Here is a 25,419-nt window from a genome sequence, read left to right as displayed (position 1 = left end):
TAGCCTATAGAGATGTTGCACAACATGAGCTCATGAGCTCTCATGAAGTGTTTGATTAGATTTTCAAATACATTTGCATTGATGTCAGAGTGATTAGAGGGACAATAGAGTGCTGAGTACCAGACAGTGAGCAAGTTCAGTAGGCTACTAATGAGAAACCTAATTACCATGACTAAACGCTCACAGGTCAGGGTTAGAGTCCGTTCCATATTCTTATTAAGAGTACTGACACTCACAGATCATTAGACAGAGACTCAAGCTGTCAGTCATTACAGTCAAAGGTTTTCCCATATGATAGATTTTTGCCTTCCTCCAGTTATTTTTAAGTTGTTCATTTTATCTTATCCTAGCCATCACCAGACTTCTCTTTGTATTCATAATAGTGATGACAAGTTTTATACCTGCTTTTTTAGGACCCCCTGGCTTAAAGCTCTCAAAAGGCCCCCTGGCTGAGAATAAATGAAAATGTTGATTTGACAGTGTGTGGCTACTGCTTGTCTGCAACGGCTGACATGCAATAATGTGCTTGATATGCAACAATGTACTCTAAACCTCATTGCATATCGACCAGTGCAGACTGTAGCTAGTTATTGTGTGTAGATAGACAACTTGCCAGCATCCCTGACTAACGTTAGCAAGTTGCTGCGTGTAAATAGCTAACGTGAATCCTAAACTGTCTGAAGTAAGGGACGAAAGGAGGGACGAAAGACAGTAACTGTTTTTTTTTCTGTAAATATATATTGCGTGACAAACAACTTATAGTAGTTAGGTTGAGTATCTTGACACAAACCTCTATTTCCATATGTAAGCAAGCATAGTGAATGAATGGTTTGGATACCTATAACATGTTAGTTAGCTACCGGCTAAACTAACTAGCAGTAGCTAGCGAAACTTCTTCCTAACCAAGGGGTTGAGTGTTCCGTGGTGTACAGTTGGTTAACGAATTTTAGCAGTAGCAAAGGCTAAATCATAGCTACATTCGTAGATCGAATTTGATCAAATAAAAACTTACTCATGTCCTTACGACAACGTCCAATAACAGCTTTCTGTTCACCTCAAACAACCCTAAATGTTCACTTTTAAATCTCCTTAGTCCTGGCAAAGTGAGTAGGCGGGAACATGTTTATTTCTTGACGAATAAGTTGGTAGATTTTTTTTATAAACCAATAGGCATTGAGGAATCGTTTAGGTTGGGCGTGTACAATAACTTTATGATAATATTATTGGTTGATTATAATGAATAGCAGCACATCAACTGACCACCTGCAGTATTGTCAGAAAGGAGGCGGACCCACCGTCTTTGTCATTCGTTTTACGCCGTTAATGTAGCAAGTCTTGCATAACGTGGACAGTTGTGAAATGTCAAGTAACATTCATTAATTGTTAGTAGTTTACTGTCACTGTCTTTGTAGAATAATTTGGTCAAATACATTACATTCTTGAATACCGCTACATTCAATCAAGCTCGTGACAATTTGCTAACGTAAAACCTTCGATGAATGGCTCTTCACCTTGTCGGTCACAACTGAACTGTCCAATCAGCTGTCTTCAAACTGAGACCGTGACGAATTCAATATGGACGTAAAATGTACCAGTTAGCCAGCTAGCTAGCTAGCTTTTTGCCGACATTTTGTTAATTCAACCGCATTGCATTGTATTTGCGTTTTTTTTAAATATAATTCAAACAGGGGAAGATCACTTGGAGAAAAGGTAATAAATAATATGCTAACGATAACTAGCTAGATCTCTAGCCCAGCTCCTGCTTGTCCTGGGCGTGTTTTCAGATGTTCTGCGTAGACAACAATGCTACACAAGCAAGGTGAAGTTGCCAGCTAATGAGCAACTCTTGCAGTTCTGATAATAAACATGAATGGCCATTCACTGTAATTATCCTGACAGTCTTAACCTGATAACTAGTTATGTGTTGTTGTTCGGTAGCTTGCTAACTATTTTAACTATTGCTTTTAGCTATTGGTCTTGCTTGCGACGCTATGTTTCATGTGCACGGAGGAGTGCAACTGCCTGGTTTATCAGAATAAAAACACGGGCATTCTCAACAAAAAAAGATAAAAAATGCTATATTCACTTGGTTTTGGCCCATGGCATTAACGTTAGGCTAATTGGGCCTTTTGTTGCAGCCATAACATGTTAGCCTCCATAAAACGTTAGCGCCCTTATTTGCTATGCACATCTATCTTCACAATGCGCAGGGCCAGATATCAGAACACTCTGCTGATACCATATTGGTAGCTAACTACATTGCTTTAACCTCTGTTATCATGTTTCAATGTGGACCCCCACGCGTTATTTTTTCAGCCAAGTGTCCAAAGAAAGAAACTAACGTTAGCTAACTGCTGTAGTTAGCTAGCTAGTTAGTTGACATAGCTAGAAATATCGGTAGGTCTACACACCAAGATAATAATGGTAATGCATTTCAAGTGACCTGTCAAACTGATTGTTTTTCACAAATCACAATATGTTGCTCATATTGATTACAGTATTTGAACAGGTTGATACATCATTACCATTTAATATTGGCAGGTTGTTTTGGTCATGCAGTTTGCCAAAAATAAAAGCATTTAGAGACTTGTCACTGAAATGGATGTCATTGTAATTAATAGGTTTGGTACTGTACAGCTACATCTGACTTGATCCTATTATGTACACAGTGTGAAGAGGCTGGTTTGATGTGCACGGCACAGAGAGAGGAGGCACCATGAGTGGGGAGCTGGATGCGCTGACTGTGGTGAACCAGCTACGAGATCTTGCAGCTGACCCCCTCAACAGACGAGCCATAGTACAGGACAATGGCTGCTTACCGGGGCTCATCCTCTTTCTGGACCACCCCAACCCTCAGGTTGTCTACTCCGCATTATTGGTAAGGCTCATCCACCACAATTTGACCGTTTTGTTGGCAATGCATAAGGTCAGGAATTTTTCCTGAACATATGACCTGGAAAAACTCCAGGCCCTATTATGCAGAAATGTGGCCTGCGCCTATGATACAATTATCAAAAGGAATTGGAACCGGGAAGAAGGACAGTCTAATCTTGAGTGCAACATGCGGTAAGTCATTCATAACCATCCGTCCGGTGGTGACAGGTTATGTTAGAGTGACGGTGCGAAGGGCAATCCCTCCCACTGTGTCCAGGCAGGAACATTGATATTTACCCAGCAACATCTACAACAGGGTTTCCCAAACTTGGTCCTGTCCCTCACCCCCGGGTGCATGTTTTGTTTCTTGCCCTAGCACTAAATAGGTGATTCAAGTAACCAACTCATCATCAAGCTTTGATTATTTGAATCAACTGTGTAGTGCTAGGGCAAAAAACAAAACGTGCACTTCCAGACCCACATCAAACATCTCCAATCCAAAGTTAAATCTAGAATTGGCTTCCTATTTCGCAACAAAGCATCCTTCACTCATGCTGCCAAACATACCCTTGTAAAACGGACCATCCTACCAATCCTCGACTTCGGCGTCATTTACAAAATAGCCTCCAATACCCTACTCAACAAATTGGATGCAGTCTATCACAGTGCAATCCGTTTTGTCACCAAAGCCCCATATACTGCCCACCATTGCGACCTGTACGCTCTCATTGGCTGGCCCTCGCTTCATACTCGTCGCCAAACCCACTGGCTCCATGTCATCTACAACACCCTGCTAGGTAAAGTCCCCCCTTATCTCAGCTCGCTGGTCACCATAGCATCACCCACCTGTAGCACGCGCTCCAGCAGGTATATCTCTCTGGTCACCCCCAAAACCAATTCTTTCTTTGGCCGCCTCTCCTTCCAGTTCTCTGCTGCCAATGACTGGAACGAACTACAAAAATCTCTGAAACTGGAAACACTTATCTCCCTTACTAGCTTTAAGCACCAACTGTCAGAGCAGCTCACAGATTACTGCACCTGTACATAGCCCACCTATAATTTAGCCCAAACAACTACCTCTTTCCCTACTGTATTTATTTTATTTATTTTGCTCCTTTGCACCCCATTATTTTTTATTTCTACTTTGCACATTGTTCCACTGCAAATCTACCATTCCAGTGTTTTACTTGCTATATTGTATTTACTTTGCCACCATGGCCTTTTTTTTTTGCCTTTACCTCCCTTATCTCACCTCATTTGCTCACATCGTATATAAACTTGTTTATACTGTATTATTGACTGTATGTTTGTTTTACTCCATGTGTAACTCTGTGTCGTTGTATGTGTCGAATTGCTTTGCTTTATCTTGGCCAGGTCGCAATTGTAAATGAGAACTTGTTCTCAACTTGCCTACCTGGTTAAATAAAGGTGGGAAAAAAACCCAGGATAGGCCTCAGGACCGAGTTTTCTAGAAGAACCCTGTTCTAAAAGAACCCTGTAGAGGAACCAGGAGATTGGTGTCGCCTGGTGTGGCTCTCTGATGCCAGGCTGTAATAATGTTTTTTTTTTTTTGTGCAACTGCGACCTGGCCAAGATAAAGCACAGCAGTGTGAACGGACAACACAGAGTTACACATGGAGTAAACAATTAACAAGTCAATAACACAGTAGGAAAAAAAAGGGGAGTCTATATACATTGTGTGCAAAAGGCATGAGGAGGTAGGCGAATAATTACAATTTTGCAGATTAACACTGGAGTGATAAATGATCAGATGGTCATGTACAGGTAGAGATATTGGTGTGCAAAAGAGCAGAAAAGTAAATTAATAAAAACAGTATGGGGATGAGGTAGGTAAAAATGGGTGGGCTATTTACCGATAGACTATGTACAGGTGCAGCGATCGGTTAGCTGCTCAGATAGCAGATGTTTGAAGTTGGTGAGGGAGATAAAAGTCTCCAACTTCAGCGATTTTTGCAATTTGTTCCAGTCACAGGCAGCAGAGAACTGGAACGAAAGGCGGCCAAATGAGGTGTTGGCTTTAGGGATGATCAGTGAGATACACCTGCTGGAGCGCGTGCTACGGATGGGTGTTGCCATCGTGACCAGTGAACTGAGATAAGGCGGAGCTTTACCTAGCATGGACTTGTAGATGACCTGGAGCCAGTGGGCAATGAATATGTAGCGAGGGCCAGCCGACAAGAGCATACAGGTCGCAGTGGTGGGTGGTATAAGGTGCTTTAGTGACAAAACGGATGGCACTGTGATAAACTGCATCCCGTTTGCTGAGTAGAGTGTTGGAAGCAATTTTGTAGATGACATCGCCGAAGTCGAGGATCGGTAGGATAGTCAGTTTTACTAGGGTAAGTTTGGCGGCGTGAGTGAAGGCGTGCGGGTGCAGGCAACGAACGGTTGAAAAGCATGCATTTGATTTTACTAGCGTTTAAGAGCAGTTGGAGGCCACGGAAGGAGTGTTGTATGGCATTGAAGCTCGTTTGGAGGTTAGATAGCACAGTGTCCAAGGACGGGCCGGAAGTATATAGAATGGTGTCGTCTGCGTAGAGGTGGATCAGGGAATCGCCCGCAGCAAGAGCAACATCATTGATATACACAGAGAAAAGAGTCGGCCCGAGGATTGAACCCTGTGGCACCCCCATAGAGACTGCCAGAGGACCGGACAGCATGCCCTCCGATTTGACACACTGAACTCTGTCTGCAAAGTAGTTGGTGAACCAGGCAAGGCAGTCATCCGAAAAACCGAGGCTACTGAGTCTGCCGATAAGAATATGGTGATTGACAGAGTCGAAAGCCTTGGCAAGGTCGATGAAGATGGCTGCACAGTACTGTCTTTTATCGATGGCGGTTATGATATCGTTTAGTACCTTGAGCGTGGCTGAGGTGCACCCGTGACCGGCTCGGAAACCAAATTGCACAGCGGAGAAGGTACGGTGGGATTTGAGATGGTCAGTGACCTGTTTGTTGACTTGGCTTTCGAAGACCTTAGATAGGCAGGGCAGGATGGATATAGGTCTGTAACAGTTTGGGTCCAGGGTGTCTCCCCCTTTGAAGAGGGGGATGACTGCGGCAGCTTTCCAATCCTTGGGGATCTCAGACGATATGAAAGAGTTGCAAAATAAACAAAAAAATATCAACAGGGGAAAAAAAGAGAAGTGGTAGGTTGCATCACCCATATCTGAGACTGCAACAAAAATACAGTTGTATTTTCTTGTAGCTACACGATCAACAATGTCAGTGTTTGAAGAAGAGTGTTCTCGGGCACATCTCCTAGGATACACACACATCTGAGTGCTTTATATAATTGTTCTTATTTAGTGGTGACCTGGACAGTGTACACTCAAAGCCTGTACTTGTTGCATTGGTTATGCAACACACAGTACTAGCTCTCACCAGTGGTGTAAAGTACGGAAGTAAAAATACTTTAAAGTAGAGGTCGACAGAATAATCGGAATGGCCGATTTAATTAGGGCCGATTTCAATTTTTCATAACAATCGGAAATCTGTATTTTTGGATACCGATTTGGCTGATTTGATTGTTTGTTTTTCACGCCTTTATTTAATTAGGCAAGTCAGTTAAGAACACATTCTTATTTTCAATGACGGCCTAGGAACGGTGGGTTAACTGCCATGTTCATGGGCAGAATGACAGATTTTTACCTTGTCAGCTCGGGGATTCAATCTTGCAACCTTAGGGTTAACTAGTCCAACGCTCTAACCACCTGCCTCACGAGGAGCCTGCCTGTTACGCAAATGCAGTAAGCCAAGGTAAGTTGCTAGCTAGCATTAAACTTATCTTATAAAAAACAATCAATCATAATCACTTGTTAACTACACATGGTTGATGATATTACTAGTTTATCTAGCGTGTCCTGCGTTGCATATAATCGATGCAACGCTGGGGGATGATTTAACAAAAGCGCGTTTGCGAATAAAGCACAATCTTTGCATGACTATCTAACCATAAACACCCATGCCTTTCTTAAAATCAATACACAGAAGTATATATTTTTAAACCTGCATATTTAGCTAAATGAAATCCAGGTTAGCAGGCAATATTAACCAGATGAAATTGTGTCACTTCTCTTGTGTTCATTGCACGCAGAGTCAGGGAATATGCAACAGTTTGGGCAGCCTGGCTCGTTGCGAACTAATTTGCCAGAATCTTACATAATTATTACATAACATTGAAGGTTGTACAATGTAACAGGAATATTTAGACTTAGGGATGCCACCCGTTAGATAAAATACCGAACGGTTCTGTATTTCACTGAAATAATAAACGTTTTGTTTTCGAAATGATAGTTTCCGGATTCGACCATATTAATGACCTAAGGCTCGTAGATCTGTGTGTTATTATGTTATAATTAAGTCTGATTTGATATTTGATAGAGCAGTCTGACTGAGCGATGGTAGGCAGCAGCAGGCTCGTAAGTATTCATTCAAACAGCACTTTCGTGAGTTTTGCCAGCAGCTCTTCGCAATGCTTCAAACATTGAGCTCTTTATGACTTCAAGCCTATCAACTCCCGAGATTAGGCTGGTGTAACCGATGTGAAATGGCTGGCTGGGTAGTGGGGTACGCAATAATAGCGTTTCACTACTTGGAGTAGTTGTTACCCTTGCTCTGCAAGGGACGCGGCTTTTGTGGAGCGATGGGTAACGATGCTTCGAGGGTGGCTGTTGTCAATGTGTCCCTGGTTCGAGCCCAGGTATGGGCAAGGAGAGGGACGGAAGCGATAGTGTTACACTGGCAAAACTAAAGTGCCTATAAGAACATCCAATAGTCAAAGGTATATGAAATACAAATGGTATAGAGAGAAATAGTCCTATAAATACCATATTAACTACAACCTAAAACCTCTTACCTTGGAATATTGAAGTCTCATGTTAAACTTTCATATGTTCTCATGTTCTGAGCAAGGAACTTAAACGTTAGCTTTTTTACATGGTACATATTGCACTTTTACTTTCTTCTCCAACACGTTGTTTTTGCATTATTTAAACCAAATTGAACATGTTTCATTATTTATTTGAGGCTAAATTGATTTTTATTGATGTATTATATAAATGTATAATAAGTGTTAATTCAGTATTGTTGTAATTGTCATTATTACAAATCAATTAAAAAAATTGTCCGATTAATCGGTATCAGCTTTTTTTGGTCCTCCAATAATCGGTAGCGGCATTGAAAAATCATAATCGGTCGACCTCTACTTTAAAGTACTACTAAGTTGCTTTTTCAGCTATATGTACTTTACTATTTACACTTTTCTACTTCTACATTCCTAAAGAAAATAAAATACTTTTTACTCCATACATTTTCACTGACACCCAAAAGTACTCATTAATTTTGATAGGAAAATGGTCCAATTCACTCACTTATCAAGAGAACATCCATGGTCATTCCTACTGTGTTTGTAAATAATGTCTGAGTGTGCCCCTGGCTATCCGTAAATAAATAAACAAGAATTGTGCCATCTCCTTTGCTTAATATAAGGAATTTGAAATGATTTATACTTACTTTTGATACTTAAGTATATTTTAGTAATTCCATTTTCATTTTTATACTTAATTATATTTCAAATCAAATACTTTTAGACTTTTACTCAAGTAGTATTTTACTGGATGACTCACTTTTACTTGAGTTGTTTTCTATTAAGGTATCTTTACTTCTACTCAAGTATGACATTTGAGTGCTTTTTCCATCACTGGCTCTCACTGTGATTGTGTGTATGCATCTTTGCCTGGCTGAGTTTTAACACACACACACATACACAACCAGAGAGAGTCATAGCCCTAGGTTTGTTTAAGCTGTAATGGCTTCCCTTGTCCTTCCAGGCAGTGCGCTACCTTGCAGAATGTCGGTCCAACAGAGAGAAGATGAAGGGAGAGCTGGGCATGATGCTGAGTCTGCAGAATGTCATGCAGAAGTAAGTCCCCTACCTGTCACCGCACTGCACTGTATCGGACTGAGCACACACACACTGCACTTTTCACTAAAAACCTGATCCTGATATTTCTCTTGTTTTCAGAGGACAATAATTGCCTCCGTGCCTTTCTGCAAATTTTCTTGACTGGAAGGATGTCTAAGGTTGCCATGTCAGGTTGAATTTGATCAATCCAGAATTAAAGTTTGCCGCTAAACAATTAATTAGCTGGTTCTGCACATTTAGGGATTTGATGCAACCTGCCACTTTTCCATTTTTTTTATTTCACCTTTATTTAACTTCTTGACACACACATCCCGTTAGCGGGATCATTTTCGTCAACATCCTCTGAATTGCAGAGCGCCAAATTTAAATTAAATTACAAAAAATATTTAATTTTCATGAAATCACAAGTGCAATATAGCAAAACACAGCTTTGCTTGTTGTTAATCCACCTGGCGTGTCAGATTTCAAAAAAGCTTTTCGGCGAAAGCATACCAAGCATTTATGTAAGGACATCTCTCTCAGCAGACAAAACATTGCAAACAGCTAGCAGCAAAGTAGATTGGTCACCAAAGTCAGAAAAACAATAAAATGAATCACTTACCTTTGATGATCTTCGGATGTTTGCACTCACGAGACTCCCAGTTAAACAATAAATGTGCCTTTTGTTCCATTAAGATTATTTTTCTTAAAAAAATAATATTTAAAAAATATTATTTTTCTATCCAAAATACCTCCATTTGGTTGGCGCGTTATGTTCAGAAATCCACAGCCTCGAGCGGTCACGGCCAGGCAGACACAAATTCCAAATGTTTTTTATAATCAATCCTCAGGTTGTTTTTACAATATATAATCGATAATATTTCAACCGGACCGTAGCTTCTTCAATAGGAGAGAGAGAGAGAGAGAGAAAAAGTCTGCTCCACTCTGTTGGGGCATGCAAAACGTTGCTGGCACCCAGCCATCCACTGACGAGATGTGATCTTTCTCGCTCATTTTTCAGAATAAAAGCCTGAAACTATGTTTAAAGACTGTTCACACCATGTGGAAGCCATAGGAAAAGGAATCTGGTTGATATCCCTTTAAATGGAGGGAAGGCATGCAATGGAACAGAGAGCTTTCAGGAAAGACAGCACTTCCTGGTTGGATTTTCCTCAGGTTTTCGCCTGCAATATTTGTTCTGTTATACTCACAGACAATATTTTGACCGTTTTGGAAACTTTAGAGTGTTTTCTATCCTAATCTGACAATTATATGCATATTCTAGATTCTGGGCCTGAGAAATAGGCAGTTTCGTTTGGGTACGTTTTTCATCCAAACATCAAAATACTGCCCCCTACACTCAACAAGCTAACTAGGCAAGTCAGTTAAGAACACATACTTATTTTCAATTATGACCTAGGAACAGTGGGTTAACTGCCTTGTTCAGGGGCAGAACCACAGATTTTTACCTTGTCAGGGGATTTGATATTGCAACCTTCCAGGTTACTAGTCCAACACTCTAACCACTAGGCTACCTGCCGCCCCGATCTAGTCAGTATCCCCACTTTTTTTTGTTACATTCTGAATAATGTTAGGGTTGCCAGGTATTTTTCTCATGGACCGTTATTGGCTAAGCAGCTAAGTCTACACTTTCATCGCTGCATCTGTCTCTTCAAATAAATACATGTTAATGTCCATTAAATGCCCTTTAGTTAGGCATAAAACATGAAACATTTAATTTTCCTTCACTGTAAACTAGGCCTGGGAATTGCCAGGAACCTCACAATGCGATGTTATCACCATACTTTGTACCGATACGGTATGTATTGAGATTTTATACTGCGGTTTTTATTGCAGTTTGATGTTACTAACATATTGCTCACTATATGTCTGCTGCAGAGGGATATGAGAGGATGATTTTATTTTTTTAAATCAGTCATGGACAGAAAAGTGATGAAAGCAACATGTTAGCTCACTATTTAAAAAGATGGGGAACCAGCTATAGCATGAAAAATACAGTTTTGGCGCAGGTACAGCCCACTAGCGTTAGCTAACGCTATCTAGCGGCAACAAAAACAAGTATTTGTTTTTACTAATTGATACTGAGTCAAAGTATGGATTTGTAATATCTTCCAAAATAATATTGTGATTTCCCCCCCCCCCCCCCCCTTATCACTACTAACAAAAAGATGGTTAAAAAGTATGCCCTCTGTTACCTTTTGGGTACCTTGCTAAATCAATATTGCTTCCACATTCTGGTCACCCAGTGGGGTCGCTAGACCTCCAGATAGGGTTGTTGTGTGCTCCCCCTCCTAGTGAGAGGAACTGGAGGGTGTGTGGTAAGTGACTGCTTTTTATGATTGGCTCTCAGAAGTGTGCCAGCGGTTGGCAGGCCTGGTATCAGGCTGTATGATCTTCTCCCAGGGCACAACTCTCTGTGAGACTGACCCTGGGCTAACCAGCCAGTCACTTCAGCTAGCAACAGGCCCTATCAAGATGGGTCCTGCGGTCACCCCGACTCCCTCTGCTCCCATTCCACACCATGACTTTGGGTGGAGGTCATTAATGGCTGGAGAGACTGTGAACACAAGACTGAAGGGAAAGTCTAGCCAAGTTACCACTCCCAAGGCTCTGCATTATTATTATTGGTACAGAGATTTAGCTTGTGAATGGAGCTTTGTCTAGTCCATTCACACAGAAGAACAATGCCTGTCGCATATCCGTCCCCCCACACACACATTCTGAAATTACATTTTTGTCTCCCCCCAGTTTTATCATTGGAATGCGATACAAAATAAGGCAACGGTGTGCTTTAGGACCATGCAGACACCTCCAAGCTGTCGTGTAGGCTATTTGGAGTGTTTATTCAACTGGATTAAAATATATATATTTATATAATGTTATTTCTGATAGTTTTGGTGTTCGGCTGTCGGCGCCACAATTTTTTCTTGAGGCAAGTCGATGTGTAGTAGCCGAAGTCTACACCCCTTTGTCGGTGATAGGTCAACAGTAGGGGTGGGAACTATCGACAGGATGATTCAATTAAGTGTTTGCTCTCTTTCAACTAGAGAAACACGGGAGCTGCAGGTAGTCTTGTGGTTAGAGCGTTAGACTGGTAACTGGAAGGTTGCAAGTTCGAATCCCTGAGCTGACAAGGTAAAAATCTGTCATTCTGCCCCTGAACAAGGCAGTTAACCCACTGTCATTGAAAATAAGAATTTGTTCTTAGCCTTTCTAGGGCAGGCGTTCCGCTAGCGGAACCCCTCGACAACATTCCGCTGAAAAGGCAGCGTGCGAAATTCAAAAATATTTTTTTGAAATATGTAACTTTAGCCAAGTAAAATAAAAAAGATACGCCCTATTGTCCAGCACACCACGTTTTCATTGGTTGTGGTGCATTTGCATTCCACCATGCTTGACACAAATGCCTGCATGGTTATACCAAAGATTGTTATAACTAAACCAAGATAGACCACAGCCTGTCGTTTCCAATGGTAACAAATTAGTCATAGTCTGCAGAACAAGCAAGGAGGGGGGCAGAGCCAAGGTAGCGAGATCCTATTGGAGGGTTCTAGCATCCTCTGCATATTTCTGTTAAGGAACTCTGTGTGTTCGTGGTGCAATAACTCAATTTGCCTTTGCACTCCTCCCAAACAAGCCAATTTTTAAAAACGTTTGCAAAGGGTAAAGTCTACAAACCTTAGTCCACTCTGTTCATGGCATATTCTAGTTTTGAAAATTTGCACAATGTCAGCCAAAATCTATTTTGCGCCATCTTCTCCCACTGCCCGCCATGTTTGGTAGTGAGTGGAATCGCCAAGTGGATGCTTCACATTTCTAATCTCAGCAAAAAAATAAATGGCCTCTCACTGTCAACTGCGTTTATTTTCAGCAAACGTAACGTGTAAATATTTGTATGAGCATAACCAGATTCAACAACTGAGACAAACTGAACAAGTTCCACAGACATGTGACTAACAGAACTGGAATAATGTGTCCCTGAACAAAGGGAGGGGTCAAAATCAAAAGTAACAGTCAGTATCTGGTGTGGCCACTAGCTGCATTAAGTACTGCAGTGCATCTTCTCCTCATGAACTGCACCAGATTTGCCAGTTCTTGCTGTGAGATGTTACCCCACTCTTCCACCAAGGCACCTGCAAGTTCCCAGACTTTTCTGGGGGAATGGCCCAAGCCCTCACCCTCTGATCCAACAGGTCCCAGACGTGCTCAATTGGATTGAGATCCGGGCTCTTCGCTGGCCATGGCAGAACACTGACATTCTTGTCTTGCAGGAAATCACGCACAGAACGAGCAGTATGGCTGGTAGCATTGTCATTCTGGAGGGTCATGTCATGTTGAGCCTGCATGAAGAGTACCACATGAGGGAGGAGGATGTCCTCCCTGTAATGCACAGCGTTGAGATTGCCTGCAATGACAAAAGCTCAGTCCGATGATGACCCTCCCTCCAAATCGATCCCGCTCCAGAGTACAGGCTTCGGTGTAACGCTCATTCCTTCGACAATAAACGCGAATCCGACCATCACCCCTGGTGAGACAAAACCGCGACTCTTCAGTGAAGAGCACTTTTTGCCAGTCCTGTCTGGTGAGCACTGATGGAGTGATTGTGCATCTGGTGTAACTCAGGCAGTTGTTGTAACTCAGGCAGTTGTTGTTGCCATCCTGGACCTGTCCTGCAGGCGTGATGTTCGGATGCACCGATCCTGTGCAGGTGTTGTTACACGTGGTCTGCCACTGCGAGGACGGTCAGCTGTCCCTCCTGTTTCCCTGTAGCGCTGTCTTAGGTGTCTCACAGTACGGACATTGCAATTTATTTCCCTGGCCACATCTGCAGTCCTCATGCCTCCTTGCAGCATGCCTAAGGCACGTTCACACAGGGACCCTGGGCATCTTTCTTTTGGTGTTTTTCATAGTCCGTAGAAAGGCCTATTTAGTGTCTTAAGTTTTCATAACTGTGACCTTAATTGCCTACCGTCTGTAAGCTGTTAGTGTCTTAACGACCGTTCCACAGGTACATGTTCATTAATTGTTTATGGTTCATTGAACAAGCATGGGAAACAGTGTTAAACCCTTTGCAATAAAGATCTGTGAAGTTATTTGGATTTCTACGAATTGTCTTTGAAAGACAGCGTCCTGAAAAAGGGCTGTTACTTTGTTGTTGCTGAGTTTACATCCAGTGAAGTTGTCTCATTGTTCTATCTGTGGTGATACCCCAGCACCTACAGGTCACAGGCACGACTTCTGTCTGTGGATTGATGGAATTTGTGGGTTGCCTTCAAAATAAGTGATGCAAATGGAACAAATGGTGGAATCATGCCATATTTGGATGAGATAATGCTAAACAAGTTTGCAATGTTTTTACATAATTTAATTAAACACATATTAATTTGACAATAAATAGAAAAAAAACAATTGAAAACCCACTGATGTATTAGACTGCATAATTGCATTGCGGGCATACTTATATTCACTGTGTACAGCCTTACCCCATTTCATGGGTGCACACTCCATAGGTATCGTCCTACTCAGTGACACCCACAGAACGCAACTATGTAGAGTTTACATACATAATAGTTCTAACTCGTACTGAAGGACTCTGAAACCACTGTGAAATGAGCCACATTAGCTGTGAACGTTCAATGCACATAGTAAGTTAACTGGTGAGCTAATGTGGCTTGTTTCAGAGTCCTGCAATAAAGCTGAGACGCTAATATTTGGGTAAACTCTACATAGTTATGATCAGTGGGTGTCTGAGTAGGCTGATCATTAGTTTCATGGGGGCACAATCCACAGGTAAGGCTGTACAGTGACCTCAGCTGACTGTAGGTTTCTGTCGGAGTAACCCTCAAGGTTCACTGTTTTATTGTTCACATTTCTACATCTGTTATCTAGTTTGTGTCTTTCTTTTTTAATGCAGGAGGTTGCAGGAGTTTGGCCCAAGCAAGTCTCCTCTTCTTATTGGTGTCCTTTAATAGTGATTTCTTTGCAACAATTCAACCATGAAGGCCTGATTCACACAGTGTCTTCTGGACAGTTGATGTTGAGATGTTTATGTTACTTTAACTCTGAAACATTTATTTGGCCTGTGATCTGAGGCTGGTAACTCTAATAAACTTATCCTCTGCAGCAGAGGTAACTCTGGGTCTTCCTTTCCTGTGGCGGTCCTCATGAGAGACAGTTTCATCATAGGGCTTGATGAGTTTTTGCGACAGCACTTGAAGAATCTTTCAAAGTTCTTGAAAACTTCCGGATTGACTGACCTTCGTGTCTTAAAGTAATGATGGAGTGTTGTTTCTCTTTGCTTATATGAGGTGTTCTTGCCATAATATGGACTTGGTCTTTTACCAAATAGGGCTATCCACCCCTACCTTGTCACAACACAACTGATTGATTCAAACGCATTAATAAGGAAATAAATTCCACAAATTAACTTTTAACAAGGCATCAATTTTCATTGAAATGTATTCCATGTGACTACCTCATGAAGCTGGTTGAGAGAATGCCAAGAGTGTGCAAAGCTGTCATCAAAGCAAAGGGTGGCTACTTTGGAGATTCTCAAATATAAAATATATTTTGGTTAACACATTTTCGGTTACTACATTATTCCTTATGTGTTATTTCATAGTTTTGATGTCTTCACTATGTAGGAAATAGCAAAAAATAAAACAAACCCTGGAATGGGTAGGTGTGTCCAGACTTTTGACTGGTACTGTATGTATGTGGACACCTTTTAAATCCAGAATTGGAAGGCTGGTTTGCACAACTCAACTATGCCAGACAACAGACGTCCTATCTGGTTATATTGGCTGAATGATGTCTTGGTGACATGTATAGTATTAGCCTGCAGGGGCATCCTGGGACCATCACAGTATGGCAGTACTGACCACGTATGTCTGTGTCGAGGAATACTGCTGTCCTCTAGCCATGCTCTGTCTCCACAAAGGAGACAATGTACTTAGCTCATGTATGCTTTATAAATCATGATCAGTCTCTCTGATTCGACAGGGATTATTTACTTATGTCTACATTTTTCTGTTAAAGATGCACTATGTAGAAATTGCTCCGCCATTTATTTCCTGGTTGCTAAATTTGTAATAGTTCGCCTAATTTCAGTTTGTGACAAAACAAATATAGTGTTGATAATCATTTTACCATCTAAACCACTGTGAAATATATTTTCCATAACCACACTGTTTTGAAGCTTGTTTTCAAAACCAAAGTAAAAGACGCAAAAACAAATCTTTATCACGGGAAGCATAGACACCGCACACAGAACAGATCTACCAATTCTTAGACTTGCCTTCAATGAGTGACAGATCTAGAACACACATTTCCATGTGAATTTGATCAACAACAAAAAAAAGTGACACATTGCGGCTTTTAAATGACATTAGACTAATACTTTCATTAACAGTATTATTATTGAACCTTTTAGAGAGGGACGGAGACCTTAGTGAATGTATGGTCGTTTTATGAGTGTAGTGTGGTCATTTCTCCTACGAGGCTGGCTATTTATACAGTGGAAAGGTTAGGTGGTGACAGGCCTGTCACACTGGCTCTCTGTCGGGGACCACCCCCCCCCCATCCCACCCTACCTCCTCCATGCAGCTGGACAGCTCTCTTACTGTGCGTCTGGCAATGAGACTACTTGTAGAAATATCAACCACTCAGCCCAGTGGGCTCTGGGAGAGACTTGGACAGGCCCAGACCACAGGAGAGGACACCCAGCTGTAATGGAGACCACCGTTGTCGTGTTGCACAGAGGGGAAGAGTAGACATGGAAACTTTACTCTTTATGCGTCCACTTCCTTATTGACTTGGATTCATTGGTACCATCTTGCCCTTGTCTGGATTTGAAGAGAGGACTTGGACATGACGAAATAACATGTGTAAAATGTAAAATCTCACACAGCAAGTATGCCTTTGTTTGCTGAGACTGTCCACAAAAGTACTTGAAAAAAATGTACCTTTTGATACTTAACCTCTCTTTCTCCCACCTTCTATTCTCCCCCTCCCACCTCTCTCCTCCCTAACCCTCCCTCAGGAGCACCTCCCCAGGGGAGACCAAGCTTCTGGCGTCTGAGATTTATGAGATTCTGCAGGTGGCTGGTAATGACCAGGCAGAGCAGGCCGAGGCTGAAGCCGTCTCCTGCAGACGCAAGGCCCACTTCTTCATGGGCTCCACCAACAAGCGGGCCATGACCGTGGTGCTGCACATCGACGGCCTGGACGACTCAGTGAGTGGATAGTGGTGTTTCCACATTGTACACACACAATCCCATAACACACCTGTGGAGAGCAGTTTGCCAGACCAATGGCCCAGGCTCCATTCCAAACTGGCTGCTTGCTTCATGACTTCTTGCCTTTAATGTGTCTCCTTGGGATGAAAACAGGTGAAAAAATAGAATCGCTTTCTTTGTTATTGTGATAGTTTAACACCACCTCCAAGAACCCTTGAGTTCGGCATATTGTCGCCCTGTTGTCAATGTGACCACACAGTCTTAACACACATTGTCAAGTAATGTGGGTCAGTGTTGTAAATGTCAGCCATTGAACAGCAGGGTGTTGAGATTAAACCTGAACATCACACCACAGGAGAGCTGCACCTGTCCCTGATCACATTACACCAGACAGACAGCCTCAGTGACCAACACTCATACCACAAGACAATGGAAGATGAGCTCTTTTGACATTTCATGTCTATTACCGTGTTGCATATGTATGCAGCATTAAACCCCTTCATCTGAATAGAATGTGAAGGTTTACAGGGTTACTGGGTGACCATTTTATTTAAGACTGAATTGGTCTTGTCCTCTGCACAACTTCCCTTTCTCTCTCCATCCCTCAGACTCGTAGAAGTCTGTGTGAGGAGGCCCTGCTGAAGATCCCAGGGGTGATCAGCTTCACCTTCCAGATGGCTGTGAAGAGGTGTGTGGTCAGGATCCGCTCTGACCTCAAGGCTGAGGTGAGTTGCTCTCTCCACAATGTCATTCCACGGCACTGGGAAATAGATGAAGAACATCCCTTTTTTGATGACTTTGTGATCCTGTGATGAAGAACATCCATCTTTGTGTTCCTCAGGCGCTGGGCATGGCGATCAACTCCACCAAGGTGATGAAGGCTGCACAGGTAGTGAAGGGAGAGGATGGAGGAGAGGTAAATGGAGGGAGGGAGGGATAGTACTGTCAAATGAAATTACAACTCACTTTACAGTAAAACAATCAAATGAAGGTGAACAGAAGTTAATAATGTAAAACAAAATAATATTTAAATGGTTGATTCAAGGCTGTGCTAAATAACTGTAAAATAATGTATTCATCTTCAGGCTAAAAGGGTAGGTTTTGAAACGTCATTTGAAAAGCTCCACTGTGTCTGGCCCTCTTACCTGACAGGGCAAGTCATTGGGTCATTGTTGTGCTGTTGCAGCTTTGGCTAGGGCTTATTGTTTTTCAAAATGTCCACACCCAGTGGGAGTAGGCATGGTAGAGCTCGTCTGTGTAGCTGCTGCGTGCTGGGAATATGTTTATATCCTGGTGTGCTTGGGATGGTAGCTTGATTACAGATGAATCTTGGTTATTTGGAGTGACACCATTAGCTGGTCATCTCTCTCTAACCTGAGGGGATTACTCACCGCCAGGTCACATGACCAATCCCAGCATGCCCTGGGAGCAGTGTGGCACGACACCATGTATCTTTGGGAAACTGCAACCCCCATCAGAGGAGAAGAGCCAGCAACAGAACTCCCACTCCCGTCTGAAGTAGTTCGATTAGGGGGAGATTTCTTCCTTTAGGTGCTCAATCATGGCCTGAAATGTCCCTCTCCAACACAACCGACAGCTCCTCACTGACCTGCTGCTGTTCCTGTTATGTCCATCAGGGGGCAGAGCTGGTTCATTTATGTTTCAGAGATGACCCTGGAGAGGTAGAGGATAGCTTGAAATTGCCTGAGCCTGGTGTTGTTTTGTCTGCTCTGTTTTTGTCCCCCACAATGAAATCGGGGAGGGGACTGGATCTGTCTACGTCCGTATGTTCGTCACATGCAATATTTTAGACAGCACTGGCCCGATTTTGACGTAACTTCTGTGAATGATGCGTCTTGCCATAGAGATCCCACATTTACATAATTACACAGAATGTCAAGATGGTGGCACTATAACAAGCGATTGCAAATGCCAGCCTTGAAAGTTCACGCCACTCACCTCGTTTGACCTGAAGCCCTGAAATTCGGTACATAGGTCCCTCTCCTCACAAAGGAACACATTTACCTCAGGGACCCATAAGGTCCGCTATGATGGATTTTAGCCTTTTAGAATTTTGTGAAAAAAACTTTAAACGCCAGTCCTTTGGCACCGAAGACTGATCTGCATGAAACTTCATATGCTGCTATGAACAAAGGTCCACCAACACACAATATTTTCCAGACTTGTACCTAAAACAACATGGCCACTATTGACCAATAAACATTAACGTGGGTGTGGTCTGGCACATAAATGCATATAATTCAGTCACAGATATTCATATTGTAAGAACATTTGGTAAACATGTTGCAAAAACTGTCACGGCTCAACATATGCAAGAACATTCATATCGACCACATGGTGGCACTATAATGGGGACATATTTTATTACTACCAGTATAGTCTAGTTTGAATTGTTGTCACTAATTGGCCCAAGGGGTGGGGGCTGCATCATTTGTGGGGGATGACATGTTTACTGTTGCCTTGTTTAATAAACCAGTTTGCCACTAGGCAGGGATTCTGAACAATTGTTGTCTATCTCTCTCTCCCCCCTCCCTCCGTCTGTCCCACCCTCCCTTCCACCGTCCTTACGTCCGTCCTTACGTCCCACCCTCTCCCTCCGTCTGTCCCACCCTCTCCCTCCGTCTGTCCCACCCTCCCTTCCACCGTCCTTCCACCGTCCTTACGTCCCACCCTCTCCCTCCGTCTGTCCCACCCTCTCCCTCCGTCTGTCCCACCCTCCCTTCCACCGTCCTTACGTCCCACCCTCCCTTCCACCGTCCTTACGTCCCACCCTCTCCCTCCGTCTGTCCCACCCTCCCTTCCACCGTCCTTACGTCCCACCCTCCCTTCCACCGTCCTTACGTCCCACCCTCCCTTCCACCGTCCTTACGTCCCACCCTCTCCCTCCGTCTGTCCCACCCTCTCCCTCCGTCTGTCCCACCCTCCCTTCCACCATCCTTACGTCCCACCCTCTCCCTCCGTCTGTCCCACCCTCTCCCTCCGTCTGTCCCACCCTCCCTTCCACCGTCCTTACGTCCCACCCTCTCCCTCCGTCTGTCCCACCCTCTCCCTCCGTCTGTCCCACCCTCTCCCTCCGTCTGTTCCCCCAGCTGATGCTTCCATTCCAGGAGGGTGCGGAGGTGGTGGTGGTGGAGCACAACGTGGACGTCCCAGACTACCTCCCTGAGGAGGAAAGCCCGTCTCAGGAGCAGGACAAGGCCGTGACCCGTGTGGGCTCCATCACAGATGGCGTGGGCTGGCTCAGCACCGCCGCCAACTTCCTGTCCCGCTCCTTCTACTGGTGACCACTTCCTGTGTCAGTACCCATCGTCACAACCCGAAACTACTAACTGACGGTCGGTCGCCTTAGCCCACCAGCCCTGCCTATCCCCTTCCCCGGTCATCCAGCCCTTCTACTCTCTAGTCCCTCTCAGCAGCCACACAGAGTACCACTCTGCTCAGTGTCTATATGGAGCACTGGACTGCCATGCGCACCCTGAATAGGGTTGCAAAATTCCAGGAACATTCAATAAACTCCCTGGTTTTCCAGATATCCCGGTTGGAGGATTCCTGGAATCAGGAGGGAATAAGCAGGAAAGCTGGTAACCTCCTACCAGGATTTCTGGAAAACCAGGTCATTTATTGAAAGTTCCTGGAATAACCTTCACTTGTATATAAGAGGAAATAAGCTAAGAACATGCTAGCTACTGTACCACAGGTAAAGCACTGCACACTAAATACACACTCAACCGTTACACATTATGCACCTCACAAGCCATCGACGGAGGACTTCAGATTCAGCTTCTCTTCTTTTCCTTTAGAAAATGAGCTTTCTCTGATGCCCGACGGTCCATCATCTCTTTGGAACCAAATTGCATTGTGGGAATGCATGGCATTGCGTAGTCTTCTGAGTTGGAGCGATTGCATTGGATGATGCTGTGCTTGTGGAAATATGTTATTTTTGTGCTTGAGTTTGAGTTCTCATCTTTTCCTCATTTAAAAAAAAGAGGCTTTTTTCACCTTTTTCTGTCTTTTGCCAACCTCTCATTCACTTTTGGTTCCCTCATGTGGGGAGCCTGTTTAAAGCGTGCTGTAATTATTTTGTGTGTGCTGATCTTGCTCGTTGCCTTTTTCATGCTTTGCTGCAATGTATTACTATCTAGTGGTCCATTTGAACTTTGCTCTAAACCTCTGAAGCCTTGTGAATAATGCAATCTCGGTCCTCTACGTCCGGAGCTTGTTTGCCCCAGCACGTCATGTCTCTCACAGGGAGATGTCATATCTGTCGTAAGGAAACGAGACCCCAGCGAAGGCTGCGGTCCAGTCAGTCAAATGACACTAGCTTCCACATAGAGGACTGTTGATGCAGAAGGAAAAGGGACATTGCGATGGTTACGGTTCTACTATAGCCATCTGCATTGGTCCACTTGTTACCTCTTGTTAGTCTCCGAGGACTTGGGAATCCCTTGGTTGAACAGTACAGTAGAGGTGTGTTCAGACAGATCGTTGTTGTGATGTATTGACTGACGTCCTGAATTGACTTCTTAGTTCTTTCCCCTTCTTCACGGTTTCTGTATAGCATTATCATATGGCGTTCTGAAAGGTCAGAGAGTAATCAACTAGGCCTAAATCATTGTAGTGGAGTAAAGTATCTCGCCCTAAATGTGTCTCTCAACCTAAAGCTCATCAACATCTTCACTATTGTGGCCCAGCCACTTTAATGTTTGTTTTCCCCCCTTTTAGCCAGCTGTGTCCTTAAAACAAAGTACACACACACACCACTGCTGCTGAGAGGAAGACTGTAGAGGTGTAAGCAGCATCGGGGGGTGGTACATTTTGTAAATGGTTCCTGGTCTCCAATCTATGTTAATCTCTGTCCTGATTTCAGAAATCATGTTTTTTTTTCTGTTACAGTTCAACTTCGTCTGCATTTTACTTTGTTGAAAAATGTCACAGAATATAATTTTGGATGTAGATAACACCCTTTATCAAGAGGCTTTGACTAATTTCCGATACATTTAAAGTATGATGATACTGTAGGTTCTTGCAGAGAACTGGTTTTGGATTGACTTAATTTTCTTTTGAGAGCCTTTCATGCCTTCATGATCTCATCTGATTTGAGTGTGATTGACATGCATTGTGTAAAGGAAGTGCCGACCAGACAATGAATAGTCTCCTGCTGGAGGCCATACTCACAGCTCACATGGCTAGTCGAATAGTATGATTTAAAATGACCTCAAAGAATTAGCCTAATAACATATATCCACTAAAGTGAGTGTCTCTTATCTAGCACCAGCCCTCAAAAGTAGTGCTTACCAACAACAACGAACACGACAACAACAAGTCATAGGATGAAGTTGAGAAATCCTCAGTGTTATATTTAATCCCAATCCTTAGTCTTCCTTTTTTCTCTAACATCCACAGAATCAGTCAAGATTCGCACCATGGAGTTAATTGTAATATATGTTATACCCCTTGTACTGTTTATCATAAATACTTGAACACGTTATTTTGTCTCTGTTTAAATCCCCCATGTGATATGCAGTCAGTTTTTAATCCCACCCTATCCTTTAATAGCCACTGCATCAGGATGGCTGACAGAATCGTGTATCAAGTCCTCAGAATAGTAGCTTCTTCTCATATACAGTGTTTATCTGACATATAACGTAATATAATATATTGCATATTTCAAAACAGTTCATTCCCAATTCAAATATTAAAAAGAATTACAATTGTTTGCGTCTGTTGTGATGTCAGCAGTGTGTGTTGTGATGTCGGCCGTGTGTTGTCAAATCAAATTTTGTCACATGCGTCGAATACAACCGGTGTAGACCTTAAGGTGAAATGCTTACTTACAAGCCCTTAACCAACAATGCCGTTTTAATAAAAATAAGTGTTAAGTAAAAAATAAGTACAAAAAAAATAACATGGTTGGATAGTTAGAGCAGCAGCGAGGCTATAACAGTAGTGAGGCTATATGTACATGTAGGTAGAGTACAGCATTGTGTTGTGATGTCAGCAGAATGTTGTTGTCAGTAGTGTGATGTCAGCAGAATGTTGTTGTCAGTAGTGTGTTGTGATGTCAGCAGAATGTTGTTGTCAGTAGTGTGGTGTGATGTCAGCAGAATGTTGTTGTCAGTAGTGTGTTGTGATGTCAGCAGAATGTTGTTGTCAGTAGTGTGTTGTGATGTCAGCAGAATGTTGTCAGTTGTGTGTTGTGATGTCAGCAGAATGGTGTTGTCAGTAGTGTGTTGTGATGTCAGCAGAATGTTGTTGTCAGAAGTGTGTTGTGATGTCAGCAGAATGTTGTTGTCAGTAGTGTGTTGTGATGTCAGCAGAATGTTGTTGTCAGTAGTGTGTTGTGATGTCAGCAGAATGTTGTTGTCAGTAGTGTGTTCTGATGTCAGCAGAATGTTGTTGTCAGTAGTGTGTTGTGATGTCAGCAGAATGTTGTTGTCAGTAGTGTGTTGTGATGTCAGCAGAATGTTGTTGTCAGTAGTGTGTTGTGATGTCAGCAGAATGTTGTTGTCAGTAGTGTGTTGTGATGTCAGCAGAATGTTGTTGTCAGTAGTGTGTTGTGATGTCAGCAGAATGTTGTTGTCAGTTGTGTGTTGTGATGTCAGCAGAATGTTGTTGTCAGAAGTGTGTTGTGATGTCAGCAGAATGTTGTTGTCAGTAGTGTGTTGTGATGTCAGCAGAATGTTGTTGTCAGTAGTGTGTTGTGATGTCAGCAGAATGTTGTTGTCAGTAGTGTGTTGTGATGTCAGCAGAATGTTGTTGTCAGTAGTGTGTTGTGATGTCAGCAGAATGTTGTTGTCAGTAGTGTGTTGTGATGTCAGCAGAATGTTGTTGTCAGTAGTGTGTTGTGATGTCAGCAGAATGGTGTTGTCAGTAGTGTGTTGTGATGTCAGCAGAATGGTGTTGTCAGTAGTGTGTTGTGATGTTAGCCGAGTGTGGGTTGTGATGCAGTATTTTTTTTTAAACTGCATTGTTGGTTAGGAGCTCGTAAGTAAGCATTTCACTGTACACGTTGTAATCGTCGCATTGACTAATAAAATGTCATTTGATGTCAGCAGAGTGTGTGCTGTGATGACGATCCTCATTGGAAGAGAATACTTTGGCCTTGGCACGCAGTCATCTACTATGGCCATAGTAGCTGTAAACCTGCTTGTGTTTCCAGATCAAAATGCTGAGGGTAGCCGAGAGAAAGGAGATATGATCAAATCTGTTTTCCTTGCAAGTGCAGAAATGTACTGCCATAGGACATCCCCCTACTGTTACCGCAGCCTGGTCCACCTCCTCCTGCTGTTACCGCAGCCTGGTCCACCTCCCCCTGCTGTTACCGCAGCATGGTCCACCTCCCCCTGCTGTTACCGCAGCCTGGTCCACCTCCCCCTGCTGTTCACCCAGCCAGGTCCATCTACCCAGCCTGGTCCATCTCCCCCTGCTGCTCCCCAACCTAGCTAGTCCACTCCCCCAGTCTAGCCAGTCCTTCTCCCGCTGCTGCTCCCCCAACCTAGCCAGTCCACCTCCCCGTGCTGCTCCCCAACTTAGCCAGTCCACCTCCCACTGCTGCTCCCCAGCCTAGCCAGTCCACCTCCCCCTGCTGCTCCCAAACCTAGCCAGCTCACCTCTCCAGCCTAGCCAGTCCACCTCCCCCTGCTGCTCCCCCAGCCTTGCCAGTCCACCTCCCCCTGCTGCTCCCCAACTTAGCCAGTTCACCTCCCCCTGCTGCTCCCCTAGCCTTGCCAGTCCACCCCCCCTGCTGCTCCCCCAGCCTAGCCAGTCCACCTCCTCCTGCTGCTCCCCCAGCCTTGCCAGTCCACCTCCCCCTGCTGCTCCCCAACTTAGCCAGTTCACCTCTCCAGCCTAGCCAGTCCACCTCCCACTGCTGCTCCCCAGCCTAGCCAGTCCACCGCCCCCTGCTGCTCCCAAACCTAGCCAGTTCACCTCTCCAGCCTAGCCAGTCCACCTCCCCCTGCTGCTCCCCAACCTAGCCAGTTCACCTCTCCAGCTTAGCCAGTCCACCTCCCCCTGCTGCTCCCCTAGCCTAGCCAGTCCACCTCCCCCTGCTGCTCCCCAACTTAGCCAGTTCACCTCTCCAGCCTAGCCAGTCCACCTCCCCCTGCTGCTCCCCAGTCTAGCCAGTCCACCTCCCCCTGCTGCTCCCCAACCTAGCCAGTTCACCTCTCCAGCCTAGCCAGTCCACCTCCCTCTGCTGCTCCCCTAGCCTAGCCAGTCCACCTCCCCCTGCTGCTCCCCCAGCCTTGCCAGTCCACCTCCCCCTGCTGCTCCCCAACTTAGCCAGTTCACCTCCCCCTGCTGCTCCCCTAGCCTAGCCAGTCCACCCCCCCCCTGCTG

General features: G+C 43.9%; 1 protein-coding gene across 2 annotated transcripts; it reads left to right on the top strand.

Annotated features, from left to right (window-relative positions):
• The first annotated feature begins 1,533 nt into the window (after nt 1-1,533).
• On the top strand, nt 1,534-22,948 carry LOC139366982 (armadillo repeat-containing protein 1-like). Of its 2 annotated transcripts, none has more exons than XM_071104804.1 (7): nt 1,534-1,710; nt 2,670-2,878; nt 8,727-8,818; nt 16,863-17,055; nt 17,667-17,783; nt 17,900-17,974; nt 20,169-22,948. In XM_071104804.1, the coding sequence occupies exons 2-7, from the start codon at nt 2,717-2,719 to the stop codon at nt 20,361-20,363; spliced, it is 834 nt and encodes a 277-aa protein (XP_070960905.1). In that variant the 5' UTR covers nt 1,534-1,710; nt 2,670-2,716; the 3' UTR covers nt 20,364-22,948. The 2 variants fall into 2 exon arrangements, with proteins under 2 accessions (XP_070960905.1, XP_070960906.1); XM_071104805.1 differs by having other exon boundaries at nt 1,551-1,710; nt 17,900-17,947; nt 20,169-22,792.
• Nucleotides 22,949-25,419: the final 2,471 nt, after the last annotated feature.

This window comes from Oncorhynchus clarkii, chromosome 15, assembly GCF_045791955.1.
Source record: "Oncorhynchus clarkii lewisi isolate Uvic-CL-2024 chromosome 15, UVic_Ocla_1.0, whole genome shotgun sequence".
Classification (NCBI taxonomy): Eukaryota; Metazoa; Chordata; class Actinopteri; order Salmoniformes; family Salmonidae; genus Oncorhynchus; species Oncorhynchus clarkii.
Note: the sequence above shows the minus strand (reverse complement) of the source record. Positions and strands in the feature narration are given on the sequence as shown.

Bases quoted from the DNA above. Each gene is read 5' to 3' on its own strand.
- LOC139366982 (XM_071104804.1), top strand. From the start codon at position 2,717: ATGAGTGGGGAGCTGGATGCGCTGACTGTGGTGAACCAGCTACGAGAT. The intron at 17,784-17,899 runs GTGAGTTGCTCT...TGTGTTCCTCAG, and splicing joins GCTCTGACCTCAAGGCTGAG to GCGCTGGGCATGGCGATCAA. The intron at 17,975-20,168 runs GTAAATGGAGGG...CTGTTCCCCCAG, and splicing joins AGGGAGAGGATGGAGGAGAG to CTGATGCTTCCATTCCAGGA.